The following is a 15,774-nucleotide window of genomic DNA, read 5'->3' as shown; positions in this document are numbered from 1 at the left end:
AAGAGGTTTTTGTTTATGCCTAACCCTGAGAGAGGCTTACTGCTCCCTGGGAAATTTGGTGAAGATGCTCATTATGCTAGTTTCAAAAGAACTGCAGTTTTAAAGTCTTAATGATTTTTTTTTCTAATTATAGTTGTATTAAATTAGTCCGCTTCTTCCACAGCAAACATGTAGGAGCTGAACATATGGAAAGATAGGAAAATTGCACTGTTCATTTGAAAAAATATCTTTCTCCTGATTGTCTTAAGACTTTCAGAAATTTTATCAGTATGAATTAAAACAACATTTAAAGATTTCGAATAGGGTAAACTTTTTCTTGCCCCAAGCTTTGGGTGTTTTTTCCTGCTTCTGTGCTCCAGTTGAGCAGTTGTCTTGGCCATCTACACCATTCCTCATTGTTGACAAGCTAACTAAAGTTAGAAACAGCTGCGTGAACAATGATACCACAGCCGAGCAACCATGGCACTCAGTTCCCTTAAAAATATGATCACAAGTTATGTGGAGATTAGATGGGAAGTTAAGTTTTCGTGTTGGAATGTGCAGGTAAGAAACTTAGGCATGGCTGGATGTCTTCTGAAAATCTGGTTGCTGAAGGTAGTTCATGCTTGCTGCCTTCCACTTGTATCTGCATAGTCCTCAATTTGAGCTGGGAAAGGTACAGGATTTAAAATAGATTTCCAGTGGGACCAAAAGAGAAAAGTGCCAGCAACTTGTCAAAGGAGCTCATGTGTCAGAAACTGATCCCATTTCCCATACCCATATCGCCTGAACATCTTTGGCTTTATAAATCATCGTCAGTGGAAGTGCATACATTCTGAGGCAAACAGAAATAAACTTGTACTCATCATTTATCAGTCTTAAATTTCTTAATCCAAAGTAGATTTTAAATGTCATGTCTTAGAATTAAAGTGTTAAGGCTCAGCCTTTCTTCATTTATCATAGAGTTTTCAAATAGATGTTGATTTTTTCCCACTGAAACAAGCGGGTGTAACCCAGTGGTTATCTGGTTGATGACAGAGCCCCTCTTCCTTTCTTTAGACTGAAGTTTATAATGTATGTCATGTTACAGTAAGGGGGAAAAAAGAATATAAAATTTTATTTTCCAGTGGATACATGTTAGCGACTGGACGTATTTTTTCCTTTCATTTTATTTTACCTTATTTTTATTAAAAATAAAAATTGTATTTTTAGCTGTAGTAAAAGACACATAACATAAAATTTACTATCTTAACCATTTTAAGAGTACAGTTAAGTGATATTATGTACGTTCACAGTGTTGCACTACTATCACCACTATTCATTTCCAGAACTTTTTCACCATCCCAAACAGAAACTCTGTACTCATTACAATAACTCCCTATTGAGGACATGTTTTTTAATACAAAAATCTCTGGTTTCCTCAGATGTGGTAGTTATTGCACCTATTGTTGCAGATTATGACTTCAAGGGAAAAAAGTTCCTGCCAAAAGTTCCTGCCAAAGGAGGAAGTCTGTATCTTAATCCCATAAAATCAACTTCATTTGTCCTTTCCCACTAATAACAAATACATACATATTAAAACAACAAATGTCAAAAAATTTAAATATTGTTTATTTCATAAATATACCAACTGAATATTATCTTTTAAATATTTTTCTGAGTTCTAACAGAGAAATCATTTTCAAATTTTGAAGTTACAGTTCTTTCCACTCCTTTATAATATTACTGATTTATCAATTTAAATATTTTACATGGTCTCTGTGCTTATAATTTAAAGCTAATGCTCAGCTATTTCATTTACCATATAAAATAAACAACACTGATGATGAAGTATAGTTGTGGCAAATGCAAAAATTGCATCAGTATAATAATTTCCATGTATGCAAATAGGCTAGGGCTTTATAGATTGTTGTCTTCAGAAAATGTTAAAGATAAGGTCACGGTTCTGTTTTTACAATATGCAGAATTTGAAATAGCATTTTGAGAAAGCAAGCATTTTCTGGGGCAAATATGTTTTTCTGCATTATAAGTTTAAAATCCAGCATGGGCCCAGCCTTTATTCCCTCCCAAATAATTTACTTGCTGTCATTGAAAACAATTTTAATGTCTTCCTGACTTTTCTTGTCATAGCTCAAATTTATCAACCATGACATTGTTTATTCTTGGCTGTTAAATGCTTCCATATAATCTGAGACGGTTTATATTTTCTCTGTACTTCTCTTTGCTGATAATATAGAGTGAATTGCCTAACAATATGTTTATCCTTCTTGAATCTGGAGAAGGGCACAGAAAGCGTTGTTGTTAATGGAACTAGACTGCTTAGAATTTTGGCTCACTGGTAAAGTTTGACTGTTTGTTCTTAAGAAAGTCATCATCTATGCCCCATTTTCAGGGTATAGCCATACACTCTGTTTATATACAAGTTAGCATTGCCACCACAGGCAACAACTGTCACCTTACATTCCATTTTTTAAGGACCTCTGAAGTTAATGGCTTATATCTAAGAAGTAAATCTCTTCTGGAAACTGCCCATGAAAAATAATTTTTAATTGGATTTGGACAAATACAGTCCTTTTCCTACTGACTGTCATACTGGGTCTCCTCTTCCACCCCACTAATGTCCTCGTTGGTCTAAATGTCAACACTCCATTGACCTCTGCAACATGGACAGCTCCTTGGAGGCTTAATAAATTTATTCTTGATGGCTATAAGAGCATTGGAATATGGAACAAATATTAGCACACAGAGAACAGAATGAGTTGTAAAATGATGTCAAATAAATAAATACAAATAAGAAAATTAGAGTTGCTTAAAATCTATCGTATGTTAAAAACTTTCTTGTTTGAAGGTCAAAGGATGTTCCGTAACTGTAATCCTAATTATAAATTACAAATCAAAAATTACTAAGAACAATTTATAATTACCTATATTTGGGGGATATGTTTAAATTCACATTATATATTCACTTAGCAGACCTGTCTTCTATGAAAATCACTCTGGATACATTTCGAAGGTTATGAATATTTTGAAGTGTAGATATCTTGATTTATTTCAAGTGAATATTAGTGTTCTCATTTTAAGGAAATCACCTGTTTCTTTTTATTGAACTGCAGCTCAAAGAGTCATTCAAAGACATCAAAAAGAAATTCAACAATTTGAAGTTTAACTACACTAAGAAAAATGAAAAAGCTCGAAATCTAAAAGCTCTGAAATATCAAATTCAACAAGTAGATATGTATGCTGAAAAATTACAGGTAATGAGAAAGTACGTGTGTGTGTGCATGCTACTGCAATTATTGCAAAATTATTTTGCATTTCAATTCTAGATGCCTAACCCCTGGGCTTTTTTATAGCATTAGGACTGAAAAGATCATCCTTAATTTTTATAACAATTGGGTACTTCATGTAAAATACATAATTAATTGATTTATCTCTTGAAGCAGCTCCAAAATGATTTCTGCCAAATCTACCCAGCCTCTCCCCTTCCTCTCTCTCTCTCTCTCTTTCTCTCTCTCTCTCTCTCCCTCACACACACACACACACACACACACACACACATCCCCCTCTTGTATACCCCTCTTTCTTTCCTTGTACCCACCTATGTCAGGACCTTCCTCCCCTGTTCCTGCAGCCCCTTGTCACTTATACTGGCTAGATTATTTGAGTGCCTTTCTCGGGAGACAGTGAGCTAACTGAGGACAATAAAATATTTGATTTTATGATCACTGTCTTTTTTTAAGTCATTAGTAGCATTCTCAAACTATGGTATAGATCCTGATATGCAGTAAATTTTCTCTCTGTTTGCTGCTGAATCAATAAACTATCTGAAACAAAACCTATTCTTTCCAAAATGCGTTTTAATAATTATAATATTAACATATTAAATGGAGGAAGCTACAAAAGTTTTTCCCGCAATATTTAATCACTAACTAGCCTCAAAAATAAAAATTGAATGTCCTTAAATATTTTTTTTTTTGCACAGGCTTTGAAAAGGAAAATGGGAAAAGTTGAGAATAAGACTTTTTTCTTAAATTATCCAAATAATAAAGTGAATGTCCTTTTGGAAGCCATGAGGGATTTGCAGAAATATGTGGATGAGTTTGACAAAGTTGTGACAGATTACAGGAAGAATTTGGACCTGACTGAGCATCTCCAGGAGTTGATAGAAGAGGTATCCTCTTCTTGTTGTAATGTTATCTGTGTTGTAATGTTGTTTTTAAAAATTAGTCAGCTGCTTTAAAACAATGCTGCATTGGCTATTATTGTCATTAAACTCATGCATCATGCCTCTTTTCATGATTATATCCTTAGGATAATTTCCTAAAGCAGAATTGCTGGACCAAAGGGGATGCATGTTATAAGGTTTTGATTGTATTGTCCAATTGCTCTTCGGAAAGATTTTACTAATTTACTCTTTTTACCAGCAACATATGAGACTTTCTCATTTCTCCATAACCACATCCACTCAAGATATTTTTAACCATTATGGAATTATGTTCACTGCTGGATATCTGCTAAAACACTCAAAAATGACATTTATTTCACAGAATTTGAAAATGTTTAGAGAGAAAGGTGATACTTGGATTTTTCAGGTACAAAAATTGTTATTGATATTATTTCGTTTTTGTCAAGAGGATAAATGGCAAAGTATACACAGATTACATGAAATGTAGCAAGTTGGTTATTATTGGCATACTTCATAGTGAAGAAGCTCTACACTTGAAGTTATTGAGCGTTCTTTGTAATCCATTATTCTGAGATACAAAATGACTCTCCCACTAACGCAATAGAGCTTTTAGATGTAACACCACATTAAGGAGGATTGAAATGATCATTCTTCTATACTGATGTATAGGTTCACTGTACTTCTGTGGCACTTATTTAAAGCCAGCTCCTAACAGAGTCATGTGTTTCTATTTCTCACTCAGCATAAGTGTTTCTAGCCTTGGTCAGACACTTCTTCCATCACAGTTATTTATTTTCAGTGAGAAACTCTCAATTCTCCACTGTCCCTTGAAAATATGACTATCTTCTATCAAGAAAAGGTCAAATGCTATTCTTCAAATGATATTTCCTCAATCTATACACTAAATCTTATTCTTAAAAGAGAATTTATTTATTAGAGTGTTATTTGGGCAATAATTTATCCATGTATTGTAAATGATCTCAATTACATAGGCTGGATTTTGTGTGTTTGAGCTTTTTTCTTCCCTTTAGCTGATATTTGGATTCTTTTCAGTGCCATATGCTTTTTATTTTTATTTATTTATTTATTTTTAACATCTTTATTGGAGTATAATTGCTTTACAATGGTGTGTTAGTTTCTGCTGTATAACAAAGTGAATCAGTTATACATATACATATATCCCCGTATCTCTTCCCTCTTGCGTCTCCCTCCCTCCCACCCTCCCTATCCCACCCCTCTACGTGGTCACAAAGCACCAAGCTGATCTCACCGTGCCACGTGGCTGCTTCCCACCAGCCATCCACCACACACTTGGTAGTGTATATATGTCCATGCCACTCTCTCATTTTGTCCCAGCTTACCCCTTCCCCTCCCCATATCATCAAGTCCATTCTCTAGTAGGTCTGCGTCTTTATTCCCATCTTGCGCCTAGGTTCTTCACAATCAGTTTTTTTTTTTTTTTAGATTCCATATATATGTGTTAGTATATGGTATTTGTTTTTCTCTTTCTGATTTACTTCACTCTGTATGACAGACTCTAGTTCCATCCACCTCACTACAAATAACTCAATTTCATTTCTTTTTGTGGCTGAGTAATATTCCATTGTATATATGTGCCACATCTTCTTTATCCATTCATCTGTTGATGGACACTTAGGTTGCTTCCATGACCTGGCTATTGTAAGTAGAGCTGCAATGAACATTGTGGTACATGACTCTTTTTGAAATACAGTTTTCTCAGGGTATATGCCCAGTAGTGGGATTGCTGGGTCATATGGTAGCTCTAATTTTAGTTTTTTAAAGAACCTCCATACTGTTCTCCATAGTGGCTATATAAATTTACATTCCCACCAACAGTGCTCAACTTCCCACCAACTTTCTCCACACCCTCTCCAGCATTTACTGTTTGCAGATTTTTTGATGATGGCCATTCTGACCGGTGTGAGATGATATCTCATTGTAGTTTTGATTTGCATTTCTCTAATGATTAATGATGTTGAGCATTCTTTCATGTGTTTGTTGGCAATCTGGGTATCTTCTTTGGAGAAATGTCTATTTAGGTCTTCTGCCCATTTTTGGATTGGGTTGTTTGTTTTCTTGATATTGAGCTGCATGAGCTGCTTGTAAATTTTGGAGATTAATCCTTTGTCAGTTGGTTCATTTGCAAATATTTTCTCCCATTCTGAGGGTTGTCTTTTCATCTTGTTTATGGTTTCCTTTGCTGTGCAAAAGCTTTTAAGTTTCATTAGGTCCCATTTGTTTATTTTTGTTTTTCTTTCCATTTCTCTATGAAGTGGGTCAAAAAGGATCTTGCTGTGATTTATGTCATAGAATGTTCTGCCTATGTTTTCCTCTAAGAGTTTTATAGTGTCTGGCACTACATTTAGGGCTTTAATCCATTTTGAGTTTATTTTTGTGTATGGTGTTAGGGAGTGTTCTAATTTCATTATTTTACATGTACCTGTCCAGTTTTCCCAGCACCACTTATTGAAGAGGCTATCTTTTACCCACTGTATATTCTTGCCTCCTTTATAAGGTGACCATATGTGTGTGGGTTTATCTCTGGGCTTTCTATCCTGTCCCATTGATTTATATCTCTGTTCTGTGCCAGTACCATATGTAGCTTTGTAGTATAGTCTGAAATCAGGGAGCCTGATTCCTCCAGCTCTGTTTTTCTTTCTCAAGATTGCTTTGGCTATTGTGTTTCCATACAAATTGCGAAATTTTTTGTTCTAGTTCTGTGAAAAATGCCAGTGGTAGTTTGATAGGGATTGCACTGAATCTGTAGATTGCTTTGGGTAGTAGAGTCATTTTCACAATGTTGATTCTTCCAATCCAAGCACATGGTATATCTCTCCATCTACTTGTATCACCTTTAATTTCTTTCATCAGTGTCTTATAATTTTCTGCATACTGGTCTTTTGTCTCCTTAGGTAGGTTTATTCCTAGATATTTTATTCTTTTTGTTGCAATGGTAAATGGGAGTGTTTTATTAATTTCTCTTTCAGATTTTTCATCATTAGTGTATAGGAATGCCAGAGATTTCTGTGCATTAATTTTGTATACTGTTACTTTACTAAATTCATTGATTAGCTCTAGTAGTTTTCTGGTAGCACCTTTAGGATTCTCTATGTATAGTATCATGTCATCTGCAAACAGTGACAGCTTTACTTCTTCTTTTCCGATTTGGATTCCTTTTATTTCTTTTTCTTCTCTGATTGCTGTGGCTAAAACTTCCAACACTATGTTGAATAATAGTAGTGAGAGTGGGCAACCTTGTCTTGCTCCTGATCTTAGTGGAAATGGTTTCACTTTTTCACCATTGAGAACGATGTTGGCTGTGGGTTTGTCATATATGGCCTTTATTATGTTGAGGTAAGTTCCCTCTATGCCTACTTTCTGGAGGGTTTTTATCATAAATGGGTGTTGAATTTTGTTGATAGCTTTCTCTGCATCTATTGAGATGATCATATGGCTTTTATCCTTCAATTTGTTAATATGGTGTATCGTGTTGATTGATTTGCACATATTGAAGAATCCTTGCATTCCTGTGATAAACCCCACTTCATCATGGTGTATGATCCTTTTAAAATGCTGTTGGATTCTGTTTGCTAGTATTTTGTTGAGAATTTTTCCATCTATGTTCATCAGTGATATTGGCCTATAGTTTTCTTTCTTTGTGACATCTTTGTCTGGTTTTGGTATCAGGGTGATGGTGGCCTCGTAGAATGAGTTTGGGTATGTTCCTCCCTCTGCCATATTTTGGAAGGGTTTGAGAGGATAGGTGTTAGCTCTTCTCTATATGTTTGATAGAATTCGCCTGTGAAGCCATCTTGTCCTGGGCTTTTGTTTGTTGGAAGATTTTTAATCACAGTTTCAATTTCAGTGCTTGTCAATGGTCTGTTCATATTTTCTATTTCTTCCTGGTTCAGTCTCGGAAGGTTGTGCATTTCTAAGAATTTGTCCATTTCTTCCAGGTTGTCCATTTTATTGCCATATAGTTGCTTGTAGTAATCTCTCATGATCCTTTGTATTTCTGCCGTGTCAATTGTTACTTCTCCTTTGTATTTCTGTAGTGTCAGTTGTTACTTCTCCTTTTTCATTTCTATTTATTTGAGTCTTCTCCCTTTTTTTATTGATGAGTCTGGCTAATGGTTTATCAATTTTGTTTATCTTCTCAAAGAACCAGCTTTTAGTTTAATTGATCTTTGCTATAGTTTCCTTCATTTTTTTCATTTATTTCTGATCTGATCTTTATGATTCCTTTCCTTCTGCTAACTTTGGGGTTTTTTTATTCTTCTTTCTCTAATTGCTTTAGGTGTAAAGTTAGTTTAATTGAGATGTTTCTTAAGGTAGGATTGTATTGCTATAAAATTCCTTCTTAGAACTGCTTTTGCTGCATCCCATAGGTTTTGGGTCGTCGTGTTTTCATTGTCATTTGTTTCTAGGTATTTTTTGATTTCCTCTTTGATTTCTTCAGTGATCTCTTGGTTATTAAGTAGTGTATTGTTTAGCCTCCATGTGTTGGTATTTTTTACAGATCTTTTCCTGTAATTGATATCTAGTTTCATAGCATTGTGGTCGGAAAAGATACTTGATACGATTTCAATTTTCTTAAATTTACCAAGGGTTGCTTTGTGACCCAAGATATGATCCTGGAGAATGTTCCATGAGCACTTGAGAAGAATGTGTATTCTGTTGTTTTTGGATGGAATGTCCTATAAATATCAAGTAAGTCTATCTTGTTTAATGTATCATTTAAAGCTTGTGTTTCCTTATTTATTTTCATTTTGGATGATTGTCCTTTGGTTAAACTGGGGTGTTAAAGTCCCCTACTATGATTGTGTTCCTGTCAATTTCCCCTTTTATGGCTTTTAGTATTTGCCTTATGTGTTGAGGGGCTCCTATGTTGGGTGCATAAATATTTACAATTGTTATATCTTCTTCTTGGATTGATCCCTTGATCACTATGTAGTGTCCTTCTTTGTCTCTTGTAATAGCCTTTATTATAAAGTTTATTTTGTCTGATGTGATACTTGCTACTCCAGCTTTCTTTTGATTTCCATATGCGTGGAATATCATTTTCTATCCCCTCACTTTCAGTCTGTATGTGTCCCTAGGTCTGAAGTTGGTCTCTTGTAGACAGCATATATATGGGTCTTGTTTTTGTATCCATTCAGCCACTCTATGTCTTTTGGTTGGAGCATTTAATCCATTTACATTTAAGGTAATTATAGATATGTATGTTCCTATTACTATTTTCTTAATTGTGTTGATTTGTTATTGTAGGTGTTTTCCTTCTCTTCTGTTTCCTGCCTAGAGAGTTTCCTTTAGCATTTGTTGTAAAGCTGGTTTGGTGGTGCTGAATTCTCTTAGCTTTTGCTTGTTTGTAAAGGTTTCAATTTCTCTGTCAAATCTGAATGAGATCCTTGCTGGGTAGAGTAATCTTGGTTGTAGGTTTTTCCCCTTCATCACTTTAAATATGTTCTGCCACTCCCTTCTGGCTTGCAGAGTTTCTGCTGAAAGGTCAGCTGCTAACCTTACGGGGATTCCCTTGTATGTTATTTGTTGTTTTTCCCTTGCTGCTTTCAATATTTTTTCTTTGTATTTAATTTTTGATAGTTTGAGAAATATGTGTCTTGGTGTGTTTCTCCTTGGATTTATCCTGTATGGGACTCTCTGCACTTCCTGGACTTGATTAACTATTTCCTTTCCCATATTAGGGAAGTTTTCAACTATAATCTCTTCAAATATTTTCTCAGTCCCTTTCTTTTTCTCTTCTTCTTCTGGGACCCCTATAATTTGAATGTTGGTGTGTTTAATGTTGTCCCAGAGGTCTCTGAGACTGTCTTCAATTCTTTTCATTCTATTTTCTTTATTCTGCTCTGAGGTAGTTATTTCCACTATTTTATCTCTGAGGTCACTTATCTGTTCTTCTGCCTCAGTTATTCTTCTGTTGATCCCTTTTAGAGAATTTTTAATTTCATTTATTGTGTTGTTCATCACTGTTTGTTTGCTCTTTAGTTATTCTAGGTCCTTGTTAAATGTTTCTTGTATTTTCTCCATTCTATTTCCAAGATTTTGGATCATCTTTACTCTCATTATTCTGAATTCTTTTTCAGGTAGACTGCCTGTTTCCTCTTCATTTGTTAGGTCTGGTGGGTTTTTACCTTGCTCCTTCATCTGCTGTGTTTCTCTGTCTTCTCATTTTGCTTAACTTACTGTGTTTGGGGTCTCCTTTTCACAGGCTGCAAGTTCCTAGTTCCCATTGTTTTTGGTGTCTGTCCCCAGTGGCTAAGGTTGGTTCAGTGGGTTGTGTAGGCTTCCTGGTGGAGGGGACTAGTGCCTGTGTTCTGGTGGATGAGGCTGGATCGTGTCTTTCTGGTGGGCAGGTCCACATCTGGTGGTGTGTTTTGGGGTGTCTGTGGACTTATTATGATTTTAGGCAGCCTCTCTGCTAATGCGTGGGGTTGTGTTCCTGTCTTGCTAGTTGTTTGGCATAGGGTATCCTGTTCTGGAGCTTGCTGGTCATTGAGTGGAGCTGGGTATTGGCGTTGAGATGGAGATCTCTGGGAGATTTTCGCCGTCTGATATTACGTGGAGCTGGGAGGTCTCTTGTGGACCAGTGTCCTGAACTTGGCTCTCCCACCTCAGAGGCACAGCCCTGACACGTGGCTGGAGCACCAAGAGCCTGTCATCCACATGGCTCAGAATAAAAGGGAGAAAGAAAAGAAAGAACAAAAGAAGAAGATAAAACAAAATTAAAAAGTTATTAAAATAAAAAATAATTGTTAAAAAAAATTTTTAACTAATAAAAAAGGAAAAGAAAGAAAGAAGAGAGCAACCAAACCAAGAAACAAATCCACCATTGATAACAAGTGCTAAAAAGTATACTAAAAAGAAAAACAAAAAACGGACAGACAGAACCCTAGGACAAATGGTAAAAGCAAAGCTATACAGACAAAATCACACAGAGAAGCATACACATACACACTCACAAAAAGAGAAAAAGGAAAAAATATATATATATATCGTTGCTCCCAAAGTCCACCCCCTCAATTTGGGATGATTCGTTGTCTATTCAGGTATTCCACAGATGCAGGGTACATCTAGTTGAGTGTGGCGATTTAATCCGCTGCTCCTGAGGCTGCTGGGAGAAATTTCCCTTTCTCTTCTTTGTTTGCACAGCTCCTGGGGTTCAGCTTTGGATTTGGCCCCGCCTCTGCGTGTAGGTTGCCTGCGGGCGTCTGTTCTTCACTCAGACAAGACGGGGTTAAAGGAGCCGCTGATTCAGGAGCTCTGGCTCAGTCAGGCCGGGGGCAGGAAGGGGTACGGACTGCGGGGCGAGCCTGCGGCAAGAGAGGCCGATTATGATGTTGCACCAGCCTGAGGCACGCCGTGCGTTCTCCCGGGGAAGTTGTCTCTGTATCACGGGACCCTGGCAGTGGCGGGCTGCACAGGCTCCTAGAGGGGCGGTGTGGATAGTGACCTGTGCTTGCACACAGGCTTCCTGGTGGCTGCAGCAACAGCCCTAGCATCCCATGCCCGTCTCTGGGGTCCACGCTGATAGCCGCGGCTCGCGCCCGTCTCTGGAGCTCCTTTAAGCAGCATTCTTAATCCCCTCTCCTCGCGCACCAGGAAACAAAGAGGGAAGAAAAAGTCTCTTGCCTCTTCGGCAGGTCCAGACTTTTCCCCGGACTCCCTCCCGGCCCTCCATGGCGCACTAACCCCTTCAGGCTGTGTTCATGCTGCCAACCCCAGTCCTCTCCCTGGGTCCGACCTCCGAAGCCCGAGCCTCAGCTCCCAGCCCCCAACTGCCCTGGCAGGTGAGCAAACAAGTCTCTCGGGCTGGTGAGTGCCGGTCGGCCCTGATCCTCTGTGTGAGAATCTCTCCGCTTTGCCCTCTGCACCCCTGTTGCTGCGCTCTCCTCCGTGGCCCCGAAGCTTCCCGCCCCCCGCTGCCACCCCCGTCCCCGCCAGTGAAGGGGCTTCCTAGTGTGTGGAAACTTTTCCTTCTTCAGAGCTCCCTCCCACTGGTGCAGGTCCCGTCCCTATTCTTTTGTCTCTGTTTATTGTTTTTTCTTTTGCCCTACCCAGGTACGTGGGGTATTTCTTGCCTTTTGGGAGGTCTGAGGTCTTCTGCCAGCGTTCAGTAGGTGTTCTGTAGGAGTTGTTCCACATGTAGATGTATTTCTGATGTATTTGTGGGGAGGAAGGTGATCTCCACGTCTTACTCTTCCGCCATCTTGAAGCTCCTCCCACATGCTTTTTTAGACTGCCTGTTCTTGTAAGTCTGCAACATTCCTCTTAGGAATTATGCTTCAGGCAAACCTAAGAAGGCAGGAAAATCAGAGTGATTTCCATACTTCTACTTTCTTACCTGACTCTAATTTCCAAGTGCAAAAGTATATGATCACGTTGTGATGTTTTCCTTCTTAGGACTTAAAGAGTTCACACTAATGTGAATATAAAGTTTGAGGAAATTGAAATTTGATATTTCAGTGATCAAAATGAAGAACTTTGGAAGGATGGTGTCTCTTTAATCTATGCTTTGTCCCATTTTAATTTAGTGTCACTTTTGGTATGAAGATGCAAGTGCCACAGTTGTAAGAGTTAGAAAATATTCCACAGAGTGCAAGACCAAGGAAGCTGTGGAGATTCTCCTTCAGCAGTTCAAAAAGTTTATCACACCCTCAGTGCCTCAGCAAGAAGAAAGGATTCAGGAAATCAGTGACCTGGCTCAGCACTTATATGGTGAGGTCTCTTTTAAGATACCCACTGATTCACTATTGAACACATCTCTAGTGAACCTAATCCAGCGGAAAGCAGAGCATAGCAAGCCCTCAGGGTCCTCACTACCCCAACCTATTCAAGGAAAAGTTTAAAGATAAGAGCAAAAGTGAACTGTAGTGAATAGAGGAAGGAACTCCTGGCTGTAGGAGATGAAGCCTGTGGATTTTTAATGACCATTTGTAAACCCTCCTTCTAAATTCTGCTTTCTTCCCCATTCTTGTTGTTCATCTTCAGGGAAATAAAACCAGAGCAATACTCAGCTTATGTAGACAAAAAAAATCTAATTTCCACTAGGGTGATTCCTCAAAAAAATACAAAACTCCCATAATATTATACTTAAAGTAGGTAGAAAGCTAAGACTGAGGTCTACAGCCCTCTCACTTCTATGAGGGTTATGGTTTGTGGATATGAGAAAGAGCTGGAAGATTTTCCCTTGTCTTCCTCTCACTTGTGGAATAAATGGGAGAACTCAAACGACCATCTCACTGGTTGTGCTTTCCTCTTATCCATGACTTTGTCAGTCTGAGAAGTCTTTCTATCTGAGGGAAGGCCCCATTTAAAAGGCCCCTGGGGGTTGACAGTCCTTGAGGGTGCAAAGGAATAACTTTCATGAATTCCCTGACATTGTTAACTACAGGCCAAGAGTAATTCCTAGTGACAGGGCAAATCTAGCCCCAAAGGAAGGTAGCACCAGGTGCTTCATTTGGCTGTCCACAGCTGCTGTCAGGTGGACATTTCCTCTTATTACATGAAGCACTATCCATGGATAGACATAAAAATTTTGTGGAACAATATATACTGTACTCCCTAACATCAAATTACTGAGAATGAATTATTAATGATTTTCCAGAGAAAAGGGTAGAAACATAAGAACAATAAAATATAGATTGAAAAATTAAAGAAGACTAATGTGATGTTTCATTCCTACTATAGTTACCGTATAAGTGTACTAAAAAATTCTGGAGGCACTCTGCTCCTATAAGATGGTTTATGTTTTCCTCTGTTATTGTATTCTTCACGCTGTAGCATAATTACCTTTCCATTTGTCTGTCTTCTCAACTGACCATAAGCTCCTTGAGGGTAAGAGAAGTATATTTAATCACTATGTTTCAGTGCCACTCAACTTCAGCACATGGGAAGTACTCACATGACACCATAAAAGTTACATTACCCTCCCATCATGCAAGATCCCACATCCTGCTTTGTTTGTATTCCAGGGCCTTATCACCAACTGACATATTGTATGGTTATTTGTCTGTTGTCTGGCTCTCCTTACTAGAGTGTAAGCTCCTTGAGAAAAGGGAGTTCACTGCATTATGATATATACTAAGTGCTTAACAAATATTTGCTGAATAAATGAATCACTGAATGAATAAATGAATGGCATGAGTCTTCATCTGTTCAGTATGGAAGTTATGCATTTTTTAGAATTTGCATCAGGTAAGATAATTTAGAAATAGTATATCAATTCTTATAGCATTATTGAACCCAGAATTTTAATGCAAATAAATTTATCGCAAAAAAATTTTGAGTACCTATTATGTACTCAGAGCTGTGCTTGATATAAAGACATATAAGACTTAGTTCCATCATTCAAGAATCGACAGTCTGTACCTAGAAATCACAATATGGTAAATGCAGTGAGAAAGGTATAAAATGTGTGTATTAGTTTTCTAGGGCTGCCATAACAAAATACCACAGACTGGGTGGCTTCAACAACAAAAATTTATTTCCTCACAGTTCTGGAAGCTAGAGGTCCAAGATTAAGGTGCTCACAGAGTTGGTTCTACTGAGGCTTCTCTTCTCTTGCTGCCTCTTCATATGGGCATCCCTCTGTGCACAAGCACCCCTGGTTTGCTGGTGTCTCTCCTTCTTATAAGGACACCAGTCATGTTGGATTGGGACCCTACCCTAATGGCCTCTTTTTAACTTTATCACTCTTTAAAGACCTCATCTCCAAATATGGTTATATTCTGAGATACTGGGGGTTGAGTCTTCAACATATTAATTTTGAGAGGAGCACAATTCAGCCCATAACAATGTATAATTCTAGTTTGGTCTGAACTGTGGAGTCCAGTAGTCCAAATTTAAATCCCTTCTCCTCCAGTTATTGTCTGGGTCACCTGAAAAGGCTCTGTTGAGCCTTGCATTCCTCATTTGGAAAATGCAGTAGAACCTACCAGAGAAGGATTATGTTAGCTAATGCATATAAAATGCCTAACCACAGGCAAATAATAAGCACTCACTACGTGATAGATATTTGTATCATTATCCCAATAGGAAGAGGTAAAATCCAGTTGGGAAAGATTAAGAACATTTTTACAAAGATGTTGGCATTTCAGGTAGACCTTGGAGAGTGGGTAGGATTTGTCAAGCAGAGATGGTGTTATGGTGAGGGCATTCCCAGTACAGAAAAGAATACTCAGTGGCTATGGGGGTTTTGAGAGAAAAGTTGCTGGTTCAGTTTGTCCAGAGATTAAATATGTGAGAGAATTAGGGTGACATACCTTTGAGAGAGGCAGGTTAAAACCATATTATGGAGGGCCTTGAATGTATACTTTTCTAGGTAGTGAAGAACCACTGAATGTTCTGAAAAGGAGAAAACTGGTTAGAATGGAGCTTTAAGAATATTAATATAGAAACATTATTTAGGTTATATAAGAGGGACATGGCACAGCAAATGTAACCATTTTTCTAGAATACTTGGTTTTTCCAGTAATGCCTTTATTTATTTATCTGTTCAGCAAGTATTTAGTAAGCACTTACTATTTACCAGCCCTTATGCTGGACACTGGGGAGATCAATTAATGCCTGGG

The 15,774-nt window shown here is 37.8% G+C and overlaps 1 protein-coding gene across 3 annotated transcripts in view; it reads left to right on the top strand.

Moving 5' to 3' along the window:
- Positions 1 to 15,774, top strand: part of CCDC141 (coiled-coil domain containing 141) — a 212,703-nt gene that overhangs the window by 170,616 nt on the left and 26,313 nt on the right. For all 3 annotated transcript variants that reach the window (XM_004267379.3, XM_033423654.2, XM_049712584.1), the window contains exons 18-20: positions 3,093 to 3,233; positions 3,962 to 4,150; positions 12,736 to 12,919. In XM_004267379.3, coding sequence (XP_004267427.1) covers positions 3,093 to 3,233; positions 3,962 to 4,150; positions 12,736 to 12,919 — 514 coding nt within the window. The remainder of the gene's footprint in view (positions 1 to 3,092; positions 3,234 to 3,961; positions 4,151 to 12,735; positions 12,920 to 15,774) is intronic.

This window comes from Orcinus orca, chromosome 7 (genome assembly GCF_937001465.1).
Source record: "Orcinus orca chromosome 7, mOrcOrc1.1, whole genome shotgun sequence".
Classification (NCBI taxonomy): domain Eukaryota; kingdom Metazoa; phylum Chordata; class Mammalia; order Artiodactyla; family Delphinidae; genus Orcinus; species Orcinus orca.
The sequence above is the reverse complement of the archived record's forward strand: the minus strand, read 5'-3'. Positions and strand labels throughout refer to the sequence as shown.